The sequence below is a fragment of the Ranitomeya imitator genome, chromosome 4 (assembly GCF_032444005.1).
Source record: "Ranitomeya imitator isolate aRanImi1 chromosome 4, aRanImi1.pri, whole genome shotgun sequence".
Lineage (NCBI taxonomy): Eukaryota > Metazoa > Chordata > Amphibia > Anura > Dendrobatidae > Ranitomeya > Ranitomeya imitator.
In genome coordinates this window covers 244,567,002-244,580,912 of record NC_091285.1, presented here as the reverse complement: position 1 = coordinate 244,580,912, position 13,911 = coordinate 244,567,002, and the positions used below count along the sequence as shown (strand labels likewise).

The window sequence follows — 13,911 nt, the reverse complement described above, 5'->3', positions numbered from 1 at the left end:
CATTATTTTTATTCCACTCCACAGAATACATCTTGTTCTCCTCCCATGTTACCAAGGACAACTTGGAGAGATCTGTATAATGAATAAATCTACATTTATACAAAATGAGAGGAGCTATATATCGAAGTTGAAAACAAACTAAAACATTAATTCCATAGTAAATCCTCTTCTAATGGCCACATCCTTGATCCCTGACCTGGATCAGATGCATATTCTCCATTTTTGGCTGTGGCCTAAAATGTATAAACCTTGTGTAACAATTTTAATTGTAAAAAAATTGCCAGCTAATGGCTGCTCGTTATATAAATGGTTGTATTGTTACTCCACAGCCGACCATCTGGGACAGTGACTTGAGTATAAGCCGAGAGAAGCACTTTCAGCCTAAAAAAATGGGCTGAAAATCTCGGCTTATACTCGAGTATATATGGTACATGTCACACGTGGTCACGGAAGAACAGATGGGGCTACAAGTAGTGTCACACTTGTGCACATTTCTCATACTGACCTAAAGCTGCAATTACATATCCTAGAGGTTGTCAATTAATTTTTTCCGTGGCGTCATATAAGAGACCGTGACTGTTGTGGAAGGCTGAAAGAATAGGCTGAAATTAATTCTGCTCAGTATTAATATGAACTTATCACAGAATCATAGAACGTTAAAGTTGGAATCGACATCCAGGATCATAGTGTCCAACCCCCTGCTCAATGCAGGATTCACTAAATCATCTCAGACAGATGTCTGTCCAGGCTCTGTTTGAAGACTTCCATTGAAGAAGCCGCCAACACTCATTGATCACCCTTACTGTCAAAAAGTTTTTTCTAATATCAAATCTGTATCTTCTCCCTTTCAGTTTCATTCAATGGTTTCTTGTGTTTCCATGTGCAAATGAGAGTAATGATGATCTCTTTACACTGTGACATCCCTTCAGATATCTGTAGACAGCTATTAAGTCTCCTCTTAGTCTTCTTTCTTGCAAGCTAAACATTCCCAGATCCTTTAACCATTCCTCGTAGTTCTCACCACACATCCTGGTAGCTCTTCTCTGAACTTGCTTCAGTTTTTCAATGTATTTTTTAAAATGAACACACTACAGTACCGTAAACAGACAATACTGGACACAGTATTCCAGATGAGTTCGGACCAAGGAGGAACAGAGGAGAATAATTACTTCACATGATCTAGACTCTATGCTTCTCTTAATACATCCCAGAACTGTGTTGGCCTTTTTTTGCTGCTGCATCACACTGTTGACTCATGCAGTTTTTGATCTATTAGTATATCAAAGTTTTTTTTTCACACTTGCTGTTGCTTAGTTCTATTCCTCCCATTATGTAGATGTAATTTTTGTTTTTCTTGCCCAGATGTAGAATCTTGCATTTTTCCCTTTAAAATACCATTCTATTAGTCGCTATCTATTGTTCAAGATTATTAAGGTCTTTCTGAATCCTCTCTATATTCTCTAGTGTTAGCTATCCCTCCTACCTTTGCATTGCCTGCAAATTTGATTAGTTTACCTTTAGTTTCCTTATCTAGATCATTTATAAAAATGTTGAACAACACTGGGGCCAAGACAGCCTTGTGGTTCCCCCTTTGAAACACTCTTCCAATTGGATGTGCAACCATTTATTACCACTTTTTGAGAATGATCACTGAGCCAGTTATGAATCCATCTAACCAAAACCAAACAAATACTTGGTCATTTTTTTCAATAAGGATAGTATGAGATACTTCATCAAATGCTTTGTTGAAGTCAAGATATATTATATCTACCGCATTTCCCTTATCCACCCAGTCAGTGATTCCATCATAGAAGGAAATTAAATTAGTCTGGTATGACTTTTTTGCTACAGACCCATGCTGGATCTCGTTAATTACTGTATTCTTATCCAAGTACTTACACACATGCTGTTTAATTTGTTCAAAGATCTTTCCTGGTATAGAAGTAAGGCTTAGTGGCCTGTAATTTCATGTCCCCATCTTCTTTCCTTTTTTGAAGATTGGGACAACATTTGCCCTTCCCCAATCTTCTGGGATTTCTGTTCTCCAGGTACTTTCAGTGCTCTAGGATGTAAATCATCTGGACCAGAAGATTTAAATTGATTTATATTAGCTAAGTGTTCCCGTACCATTTCTCTGTTTATAGATAGTGTGGATTATTTTATTCCTTTGCTAGCACAGTGAAGATCAGTTGATTTTACATTTGCTTTTTTAGAAAACACAGATGCAAAATATGGATTTAAAAGTTCCGCCACCTTAACACCATTTTTGACCACTTCACCCATTTTATCCTGTATAAATCTTATAGCATCTTTGAATTTTCTTGCGCTTTTGACATACCCCTAAAATGCTTTTCTATTGTTTTTGGTCTTCCTTGCAAGCTTCACTTCATTACTGGCTTTAGGTCTTCTAACGCTTGCCATGCTTTCCCTTTAGATTTGCCCTACCTCTTTCAATTTGATATACATTTATATTTTCCTTTTTAGCAGGTGTTTAAGTTCTGTGCTAATCCATCCTGGTCTCTTTAAATGCTTCCAATTCTTGCTTTTTTGGGGGGATTGTTACTGATTCTGCAGTGAAAATTTCATTTAGGAAAATCTCTCATCCTTCTAGAACACTTATATCCTTTAGAACATCAAGCCATTGGACCTTTCCCACCCTCTTTCTGAGGTAATTAAAATCTGCCTTTTTGAAGTCCAACCTTAACCTGTTAACTACCAGGGGAATTTCAGTTTTTGAATTTCTGTTTTTTTGCTCTCCTTTTTCCCAGAGCCATAAGTTTTGTATTATTTTGCTGTCAATATGGCCATGTGAGGGCTTGTTTTTTGTGGGAGAAAATGTACTTTTGAATTACACCATTGGTTTTAACATATCATGTACTGAAAAACGGGGAAAAAATTCCAAGCGTGGTGAAATCGCAAAAAAAGTGCAATTCCACAGTTGTTTTTTTTTTCTTACCATGTTCACTAAATGCTAAAACTGACCTACCATTATGATTCTCCAGGTCATTACGAATTCAAAGACACCAAACATGTATAGGTTCTTTTTATTTAAGTGGTAAAAAAATTCTTTTTTTTTAAAAAAGCGCCATTTACTGAGGTCTGAAGTGTCTCCATTTTTCATGATTTGGGGCTGGGTAGGGGCTTACATTTTATGCGCCGAGCTGGCATTTTTATTGATACAATTTTGGTGTAGATACGATCTTTTGATAGCCCATTATTGCATTTTATTGCAATGTAACGGCGAAATAAAAGAAATTCTGGCGTTTTTAATTTTTTCTCGGTACGCCGTTAAGCAATCAGGTTAATTTTTTTTTATATTAATAGAATGGGCAATTCTGAGTGTGGCGATCCCAAATATGTGTATCCTCCCGCACCAAAGGGGGTAGTCTGACATGGGCGTACTATTGAGCTTAACATCAGATAAGGGTTAAAGGTCTGTGTCCTCCCAGGTCTTCCTCCTCTTGTAAACCAAAGTTCAAAAATAGCATATTCCCCTATATACCATATGAGTTCCGCACATAGTCTCCTATATGCAATATGACCCCTCAAATAGCCTTCTATATACAGTTTTAGCCTCTGATATACACCTTGATCTACACTCATTCTCTGAATCCCTCCTCCCTCTCACAGACATAAGTTCCCTACACAATGCGGATGCCGCTGCCGCTCTATATACCACCAGAATAGCTGTAGCTTTGTAATCTGCTGCCCCTCTTACACATGCCAAAGCTTGTAAAATCAACAGACAGCCCTGACACACCAGCCTGACCAAAGAACTGAGGCTAGCTTCAAGGGCTGCTGAGCGGAGATGGAAAAGATCCCACTTCAACGAGCACTTCATCGCATTCAAACTGTCCCTCACTACTTTCAAGGCCACACTCGCCACAACTAAACAAACCTACTTCTCATCTTTCATATCCTCCCAGTCTCACAACCCTAAACAGTTATTCAACACCTTCAATTCTCTCCTCAGTCCCCCAGCACCTCCTCCATCCCCACTCATCTCGGCTGAAGACTTTGCCTCATTTTTAAAGCATAAGTTTGATAACATCAGAGACAGTTTTGGTCAACATCCCCCATAGCCCTTCCTCCCAACTTCCCAGCCCTCCACCTCCAAAACCAACTTCTCCACCATTACAGAAGATCGACTCTCCACTCTACTTTAGAGATCGCATCTCACCACCTGTGCACTTGACCTGATCCATTCCCACTTCATCCCAAACCTCACCACAGTCTTCATCCCAACCCTAACCCATCTCTTCAAGCTATCACTAACAACTGGTGTTTTCCCTCAAGCTTTAAACATGCCTCAATCACACCTATCCTCAAAAAGCCCTCTCTTGACCCATCCTCTGTATCTAGCTATTGCCCTATATCACTTCTCCCCTATGCCTCCAAACTACTGGAACAACATGTCTATCTTGAACTGTCCTCCCATCTCTCTTCTTGCTCCCTCTTCGACAGCTTACAATCTGGCTTCCGGTCACACCACTCCACTGAAACTGCCCTAACTAAAAACACCAATGACTTATTAATCGCCAAGAGCAAGCAACACTACTCTGTTCTCCTCCTCCTGGACCTGTCCTCTGCCTTTGACACAGTGGACCATTCCCTATTACTACAGACCCTCTCATCCCTTGGCATCACAGACTTGGCCCTATCCTGGATTTTATCATAACTAACAGACCGGACATTCAGAGTCTCCCACTCACACACCACCTCCTCACCTCGCCCCTTATCTGTCGGAGTCCCACAAGGTTCAGTCCTAGGGCCCCTGCTCTTCTCCATTTACACCTTTGGCCTGGGACAGCTCCTAGAATCTCACAGCTTTCAGTATCACCTCTATGCTGATGACACACAGATCTACATCTCTGGACCAGATATCACCTCCTTACTAACCAGAATCTCTCAATGCATGTCCACTATTTCATCCTTCTTCGCCACTAGATTTCTGAAACTTAACATGGACAAAACAGAATTCATCATCTTTCCCCCATCTCACGCGACCCCTCCAACGAACCTATCCATTACAGTAAACGGCTGCCCACTCTCCCCAGTCCCACAAGCTCGCTGTCTCGGGGTAATCCTTGACACTGATCTCTCCTTCAAACTACATATCTAAGCCCTTTCCACTTTCTGCCGACTTCAACTCAAAAATATTTCACGGATCCGTACATTCCTCAACCAAGAATCTGCAAAAACCCTAGTCCATGCCCTCATCATCTCTCGCCTTGACTACTGCAACCTCCTACTCTGTGGCCTCCCCTCGAACACTCTCGCACCCCTCCAATGTATTCCAAACTCTGCTGCCCGACTAATCCACCTGCCCCCCCCGCTAATCCCAAGCCTCTCCCCTCTGTCAATCCCTTCACTGGCTCCTCATTGCCCAGAGACTCCAGTACAAAACCCTCACCATGACATACAAAGCCATGCACAACCTGTCTCCTCCATACATCTGTGACCTCGTCTCCCAGTACTTACCTGCACTCAACCTGCGATCCTCACAAGATCTCCTTCTCTACTCCCCTCCTATCTCCTCTTCCCACAATCGTATACAAGATTTCTCTTGCGCATCACCCCTACTCTGGAACTCTCTACCACAACATATCAGACTCTCGCCTACCATCGAAACCTTCAAAAAGAACCTGAAGACCTACCTCTTCCGACAAGCCTGCAACCTGCAGTAACCACCGATCAACCAAACCGCTGCATGACGAGCTCTACCCTCGCCTACTGTATTTTCACCCATCCCTTGTAGATTGTGAGCCCTCACGGGCAGGGTCCTCTCTCCTCCTGTACCAGTTGTGACTTGTATTGTTTAAGATTATTGTACTTGTTTTTATTATGTATACCCCTCCTCACATGTAAAGCGCCATGGAATAAATGGCGTTATAATAATAAATAATAATAGTAATAATAATGTGCCCCTCATAGCCTATGATATACAGCATGTGCCCCACATAGCATCTGATTTCTGCATGTGCCCCACGTGGCCTCACTTTACACATTATGAGCCCGCCACATAGCTTCCTAATGTAGTGTGAGTTCCACATAGTCTCCAATACACAATGTGAGCCCGACAGTCTCCATATGTACAGTGTGAGCTCCACATAGCCTCCATATATACAGTGTGAGCACCACATAGCCTCCATATATACAGTGTGAGCACCACATAGCCTCCATAAATATAGTGTGAGCCCCACATAGCCTCCATATATACAGTGAGCCCCACATAACTTCCATATATACAGGGTGAGCCCCATATAGCTTCCATATATACAGTGTTAGCCTCACATGACCTCCATATATTCAGTATGAGCCCCACAAAGCCTCCTATATATATAAAAATATCTTATACACATGAGAAAAAAAACAAATACCTTGCTCCCGTTCCTCCGGTGCCCTGCCTCTGCTCTCTATGATGCACTGACTCTTCTCCGTACACAGCTGACACGATGAAATGACATCATCGCGACTGCTGACCAGCTTGCTGATTGGTGGAAGAAGAGGCCAGCTGACCCTCCTTCACCAATGTATTCACCACTCTCAGCATCCTGAAAATGCAGATAGCGGTGACAGCGAGCGGCCGATGGACGGCGGGTGTGGGACAGCCAGAAGGCCAGATTTGGCCCACGGGCTGCCGGTTGCCCTGGTCTGACATATCCCATCCATGTGAAATGTCCATGTGCTGCACAATTTAATTTTTTCTGGATCAAACACAAACTCATTAGGTAAAATGAATCTATTCAGACATTTGCTAAAATCACAGATACGAGAATGAGATCAGAGAAAGCCAGAGTGTGGTCTACTCTGATCCGATTTTGAGGATAAGAATAGGACATATGCAGTGGGTTTGTGTGCTGTCCGAATAAAAAGTAGGACACTACACCAACACGTCACATGGATGCGTGAGTACACCCTAATTACTTACAATGTATGAAGCCGCTTGGTGTTTAGCTACAGCAGCCAAATCTACTTATATATAGTGAATGTGTTATATCTCCGCTCTGGGAGGCAACGGGAGCCCTTGCTGATGTATATGCTGACATGATCATGGTCTTCATCTCACAAAAATGTACTTGGCATATGTTTGGCTGGTGACCTATGTATGATGTATGTGAACTACATATAGACTTTTCAATGCAAGGGGATCCCACAAAAAATGCATATTATAGTATGTGCATATTTTACATTCTAAGTCAGTGATGGACATAGAGCTAAATCCTTTTAAGACTTGTGTGCTTCTTTGATATATGCCATTGAGCATATACCCCAATTATAATGTGAACAAATTTTAGGAAACATGTTTTTGAGTAGTCTTATATTTTTTTCTTATACACCTCATTATAGAGAATGTATGAGTAGGTTTTTGCTATTTCATGTGAGAACAGCATAATGTAGGGGCACAGAGACTGATTGCAGGGATGTAACATTTATTAGGCTTTGTGCTGTACTTATAGTTCAGTAAGTGAAGTGTTTCATCAGCAGGAGATTATCGCTGCCGGACTAGGTCTCATGTGCAGGCCAGTCCAGCTTATCTGTGTAACCCCGCCCCAACCAGTGATTGGCAGCTTGCTGACAGTGTACAGTGTACACAGAAATCTGCCAATCAGAATTGTGGGTGGGGTTATACACAGCTCAGCAGGTAAAAGAGGGATTATATTAGAACTGTACCAAGCAGTCCAACAAGTGACACATCTCTGGAATCAGGGTCTCTGCCCCTAAATCATGCAACTCTCAGATTACATATCAAAAACCTGCTGACACATTCCATTTATTTAATTCCCTATTAAAAGACTAGAGTATTTTCTACTTTGTGTAAATTATTTCAGATTTTGCTGCAGGTAAGTTTCTTTAGTCACTTAAATATTTCAAATTATTATGTGCTTATTTGCATATGAAGATTTCTTTTCTTTTTTATTTTTTGGTGATAAATCTGTACATTTTCATAGAAAATAAACTGCCTTATATGGTTTTGATTTACTAATATCTTGTGGTTCTGTGTTACAAATTTAGTACAGTATTTTTATTTATTTTTTATTTCAGGCTTACCCCAGAGGAGAGTGAGAAAAAAGCTTTTAAAACTTTGCTTGTGCTGCTAACACCCGTTGTTGGTAGATATATAAAACGTAAGAGAGTTTCTCAGGCCAGCAGAGAAGAGATGCCGTGGAGAGCTCAAATAAATCTACTTCTGGCACTAACTCACTTCAGCTTGTTTAAGAAAAAGCTTAGTCAGCTGAGCGGTGAAGAACTGGCGAGTGAGCAAAGCATTAGCAGGTAACGCCAAGAGAACACATGGGCAGCCTCACAAATAATGCCTCTCGTTAGCATTCTCCCACATCTTGAGCTAGAGACAAACGAGCGGTGTAAGATCCTGTAGTAATGAAGAGACGTGGTGGCCCTTGTTCTCAGCTTTACCAACTGAAATGTTATGTTGCCTTGTTAGTTCCTTTAATGCGGCAAGAACAAATTGCCGTTGTGTGACCTTTACTGTTTCCTTGTTGTTGCTGTCTGTTAATGGGCACAAGCACAGATCACGATATCCGTTATTCTGTAGGATTGCTGTACTTCTTTGCACAGCCTCTAAGCCGTTAGCCGTGCTTATTTCACAAATGTGTATGCGGCCATTGACCCATTTCCCTGTATTATGAACTGTAGCCTAGCAGTTCTGCCTTATTTCTATGCTTTTAATTTTTATTCATGAAAGTGGATCCGTCAGCTCAATAAGCTGCAAGGGCAGCATCTCGTCGCTACCAGTCTGTGCCCCGAATAGTAAAAACAGCACAAAAAGATGGGAGTAAAACAATGAAATGGACACACATTTTAGGATTTTGGTATCCATACACCAAGGGACCTGTCAATGGCTTCTCTGAGCGGTGGAGACGAGGCGAATGGAGCACACATCTAATGAATACACAGGACCCATAAGACCGGATCTTCTTTCAACCTTCTAATAACCAAACAAAACAACATTCTGTTAACACTTTGGCTAGTAAGACTAAAGGTACCGTCACACTGAGCAACTTTGCAATGAGAACGACAACGATCCGTGACGTTGCAGCGTCCTGGATAGCGATCTCGTTGTGTTTGACACGCAGCAGCAATCTGGATCCCGCTGTGCCATCGCTGGTCGGAGCTAGAAGTCCAGAACTTTATTTGGTCGTCAGGTCGGCGTGTATCGTCGTGTTTGACATCAAAAGCAACGATGCCAGCAATGTTTTACATGGAGCGAGAACGATAAGTGAGTCGCCGTTATGTCACTGGATCGCTCCTGCATCGTTCTGGAGTTGCTGTGTTTGACGTCTCTACAGCGACCTAAACAGTGACGCTCCAGCGATCGGCTCGTTGTCTATATCGCTGCAGTGTCGCTGAGTGTGACGGTACCTTAAGAAGGGCCAGTAGCCATAATATATTACCCTTACATATGGCTGCACATTAAACTAATGATCAGTGTTTTCTTATTTATCCGTATTGGTAATAGTCATCATGAGTTTTATGATTATATTTTCATAGATGGTTATGTTTGCGAAGGTGCAGTGACAACCAGTAATGCTGGTGGGTGTGGACCCAGTACACCACGGGCCGGGCTTACCCTGAAGCTACTAAGCACATCAACATATGTCCAATAATATCTAGGGCACTTCATCAAAATGTGACAACATATCCCACATCATTACATGTATGGGACAAAGAAGAGATCCCAATCCATATAGAGAAATTCATCAATTTTTATTAATCAAACCAAAACAATAAACAACCATAAAAAAGCAAAATGCCGTCTAGGGGACGTCAGATTATTCCTCGCACACAAAAAGGTCAACAATAATAAATACAGACAATTTTTACAGACAATTTTTATATCCACAGATTGGTGGTATATAGTGTTAATAACACATAATTATTCATAAGAAAGACCTTTATAAACGTTATATTTCTTTCCAAAACTGTAACCTATTCTGCCTCCTCACCAAAAAATCTACTATATAATTGTCTAAGGGTCACTTCCGTCTTTTTGTCTGTCCTTCTTTCTGTCACGGATATTCATTGGTCGCGGCCTCTGTCTGTCATGGAAATCCAAGTCGCTGATAGGTCGCGGCAAAACAGCCATGACCAATCAGCGACGGGCACAGTCCGGAAGAAAATGGCCGCTCCTTACTCCCCGCAGTCAGTGCCCGGCGCCCACATACTCCCCTCCAGTCACCGCTCACACAGGGTTAATGCCGGCGGTAACGGACCGCGTTATCCCACGGGTAACGCACTCCATAACCGCTGCTATTAACCCTGTGTGTCCCCAACTTTTTACTATTGATGCTGCCTATGCGGCATCAATAGTAAAAAATGTAATGTTAAAAATAATAAAAAATCAAAAAACCTGCTATTCTCACCCTTCGTAGTCTGCCGAGCCGCACGCACCTGCCGCCATCTTCCGTTCTCGCGAGACCGCTAGGTCATCTGGGTAATTTCGCAATGCATCCTGTGAATGGAAGATGGCAGCTGTGCGCGTATCGCCGGAGCTTCGCTGGATCCCAGGGGTGAGTATACAACTATTTTTTATTTTAATTATTTTTTTAACAGGGATATGGTGCCCACACTGCTGTATACTACGTGGGCTGTGTTAGATACCGCGTGGCTGCTATATACTACATAGGCAGTGTTATATAGTATGTGGCCCGTGTATATACTACGTGGGCAGTGTTATATACTATGTGGATGTGCTATATACTACGTGGGCTATGTTCTATAATGCATGCTATATACTACGTGGCCACTGTTATATACTGTGTTGGCAGTGTTATATACTATGTGGCTGCTATATACTGCGTGGGCTGTGCTATATATTACGTGGTCAGTGTTATATACTGCGTGGCCTGTATTATATACTACGTCGCCTGTGTTATATACTGCGTGGCTGCTATATACTGCGTGGGCTGTGTTATATAGTACGTGACTGTGTTACTGTATATACTGCGTGGCCACTGTTATTTATTGCATGGCCTGTATTAACGCATCGGGTATTCTACAATATTTATGTATATAGCAGCCACATAGTATATAGCACAGGCCACGTAGTATTTGTCTGCTATATACCACATGGCTCCTATATACTACGTAGCCTATGCTATATACTATGTGGCTGCTATATACATACAGTTAGGGCCAGAAATATTTGGACAGTGACACAATTTTCGCGAGTTGGGCTCTGCATGCCACCACATTGGATTTGAAATGAAACCTCTACAACAGAATTCAAGTGCAGATTGTAACGTTTAATTGGAAGGGTTGAACAAAAATATCTGATAGAAAATGTAGGAATTGTACACATTTTTTTACAAACACTCCACATTTTAGGAGGTCAAAAGTAATTGGACAAATAAACATAACCCAAACAAAATATTTTTATTTTCAATATTTTGTTGCAAATCCTTTGGAGGCAATCACTGCCTTAAGTCTGGAACCCATGGACATCACCAAACGCTGGGTTTCCTCCTTCTTAATGCTTTGCCAGGCTTTTACAGCCGCAGCCTTCAGGTCTTGCTTGTTTGTGGGTCTTTCCGTCTTAAGTCTGGATTTGAGCAAGTGAAATGCATGCTCAATTGGGTTTAGATCTGGAGATTGACTTGGCCATTGCAGAATGTGCCACTTTTTGGCACTCATGAACTCCTGGGTAGCTTTGGCTGTATGCTTGGGGTCATTGTCCATCTGTACTATGAAGCGCCGTCCAATCAACTTTGCAGCATTTGGCTGAATCTGGGCTGAAAGTATATCCCGGTACACTTCAGAATTCATCCGGCTACTCTTGTCTGCTCTTATGTCATCAATAAACACAAGTGACCCAGTGCCATTGAAAGCCATGCATGCCCATGCCATCACGTTGCCTCCACCATGTTTTACAGAGGATGTGGTGTGCCTTGGATCATGTGCCGTTCCCTTTCTTCTCCAAACTTTTTTCTTCCCATCATTCTTGTACAGGTTGATCTTTGTCTCATCTGTCCATAGAATACTTTTCCAGAACTGAGCTGGCTTCTTGAGGTGTTTTTCGGCAAATTTAACTCTGGCCTGTCTATTTTTGGTATTGATGAATGGTTTGCATCTAGATGTGAACCCTTTGTATTTACTGTCATGGAGTCTTCTCTTTACTGTTGACTTAGAGACAGATACACCTACTTCACTGAGAGTGTTCTGGACTTCAGTTGATGTTGTGAACGGTGTTGTGAATTCTGTGGCTGAATTCACTCCTGTGGTCACAAGTGGTACTGCAGCTTCTGAGCTTCCTCCCTCAGGTGTTCTGGTGAGCTCGTTAACTGCTTCATTACTTAACTCCGCCTGATGCTGCTATCCTTGCTCCTTGTCAATGTTTCAGTGTTGGATCTGAGCTTCTCCTGATTGTTCCTGTGACCTGCTGCTCTGTATAGCTAAGTGCTTTTTGCTTTTTTGTTGCTTTTTTTCTGTCCAGCTTGTCTTTTGTTTTGCTGGAAGCTCTGAGACGCAAAGGGTGTACCGCCGTGCCGTTAGTTCGGCACGGTGGGTTTTTTTTTGCCCCCTTTGCGTGGTTTTGCTTTAGGGTTTTTTGTAGACTGCAAAGTTCGCTTTACTGTCCTCGCTCTGTCCTAGAATATCGGGCCCCACTTTGCTGAATCTATTTCATCCCTACGTTTTGTCTTTTCATCTTACTCACAGTCATTATATGTGGGGGGCTGCCTTTTCCTTTGGGGAATTTCTCTGGGGCAAGTCAGGCCTATTTTTCTATCTTCAGGCTAGCTAGTTTCTTAGGCTGTGCCGAGTTGCCTAGGTAGTTGTTAGGCGCAATCCACAGCCGCTTTTAGTTGTGTTTAGGATAGGATCAGGTGTGCAGTCTACAGAGTTTCCACGTCTCAGAGCTCGTTCTTGTATTTTTGGGTATTTGTCAGATCACTGTGTGCGCTCTGATCGCTAAGCACACTGTGTTTCTGGATTGCCTTCATAACACCTGTCATTAGCAAACATAACAGTACAAGGAGCCTAACTAATGATTCTCAATAGAGGGAAAGAAAAAGTTCTGACATCATTTTTTTTTTTTTTTCTGCTCTGTGTTCACTTTTTTTTTTTTCCCCTAGACATTTGGGTGATTCTGGACACAGGTGTGGACATGGATATTCAGGGCCTGTGCTCTTCAATGGATTATCTCGTTATAAATGTACAAAAAATTCAAGATACTATTGATCAGAAATCTATGTTAGAACCAAGAATTCCTATTCCTGATTTGTTTTTTGGAGATAGAACTAAGTTTCTAAGTTTCAAAAATAATTGTAAGCTATTTCTGGCCTTGAAACCTCATTCTTCTGGTAATCCTATTCAACAGGTTTTGATTATTATTTCTTTTTTGCGCGGCGACCCTCAAGACTGGGCATTTTCTCTTGCGCCAGGAGACCCTGCATTGAGTAGTGTCGATGCGTTTTTCCTGGCTCTCGGATTGCTGTACGATGAGCCTAATTCAGTGGATCAGGCTGAGAAAAATTTGCTGGCTTTGTGCCAGGGTCAGGATGATATAGAAGTATATTGTCAGAAATTTAGGAAATGGTCAGTACTCACTCAGTGCTCAGTGGAATGAATCTGCGCTGGCAGCTTTGTTCAGAAAGGGTCTCTCTGAGGCTCTTAAGGATGTCATGGTGGGATTTCCTATGCCTGCTGGTTTGAATGAGTCTTTGTCTTTGGCCATTCAGATCGGTCGACGCTTGCGCGAGCGTAAATCTGTGCACCATTTGGCGGTACTGCCTGAGGTTAAACCTGAGCCTATGCAGTGCGATAGGACTATGACTAGAGTTGAACGGCAGGAATACAGACGTCTGAATGGTCTGTGTTTCTACTGTGGTGATTCCACTCATGCTATTTCTGATTGTCCTTATCGCACTAAGCGGTCCGCTAGGTCTGCCG

At 42.1% G+C, this 13,911-nt stretch overlaps 1 protein-coding gene across 6 annotated transcripts in view; it reads left to right on the top strand.

Annotated features, from left to right (window-relative positions):
- The window catches only part of CFAP54 (cilia and flagella associated protein 54), a 752,512-nt gene that overhangs the window by 370,704 nt on the left and 367,897 nt on the right, over window positions 1–13,911 (top strand). For 5 of the 6 annotated variants that reach the window (XM_069764454.1, XM_069764457.1, XM_069764455.1 and 2 more), the window contains one exon: window positions 8,047–8,277. The exons of the other annotated variant lie outside the window; for it this stretch is intronic. In XM_069764454.1, the coding sequence (XP_069620555.1) occupies window positions 8,047–8,277 (231 nt within the window). The remainder of the gene's footprint in view (window positions 1–8,046; window positions 8,278–13,911) is intronic. 6 annotated transcript variants of the gene reach the window in all.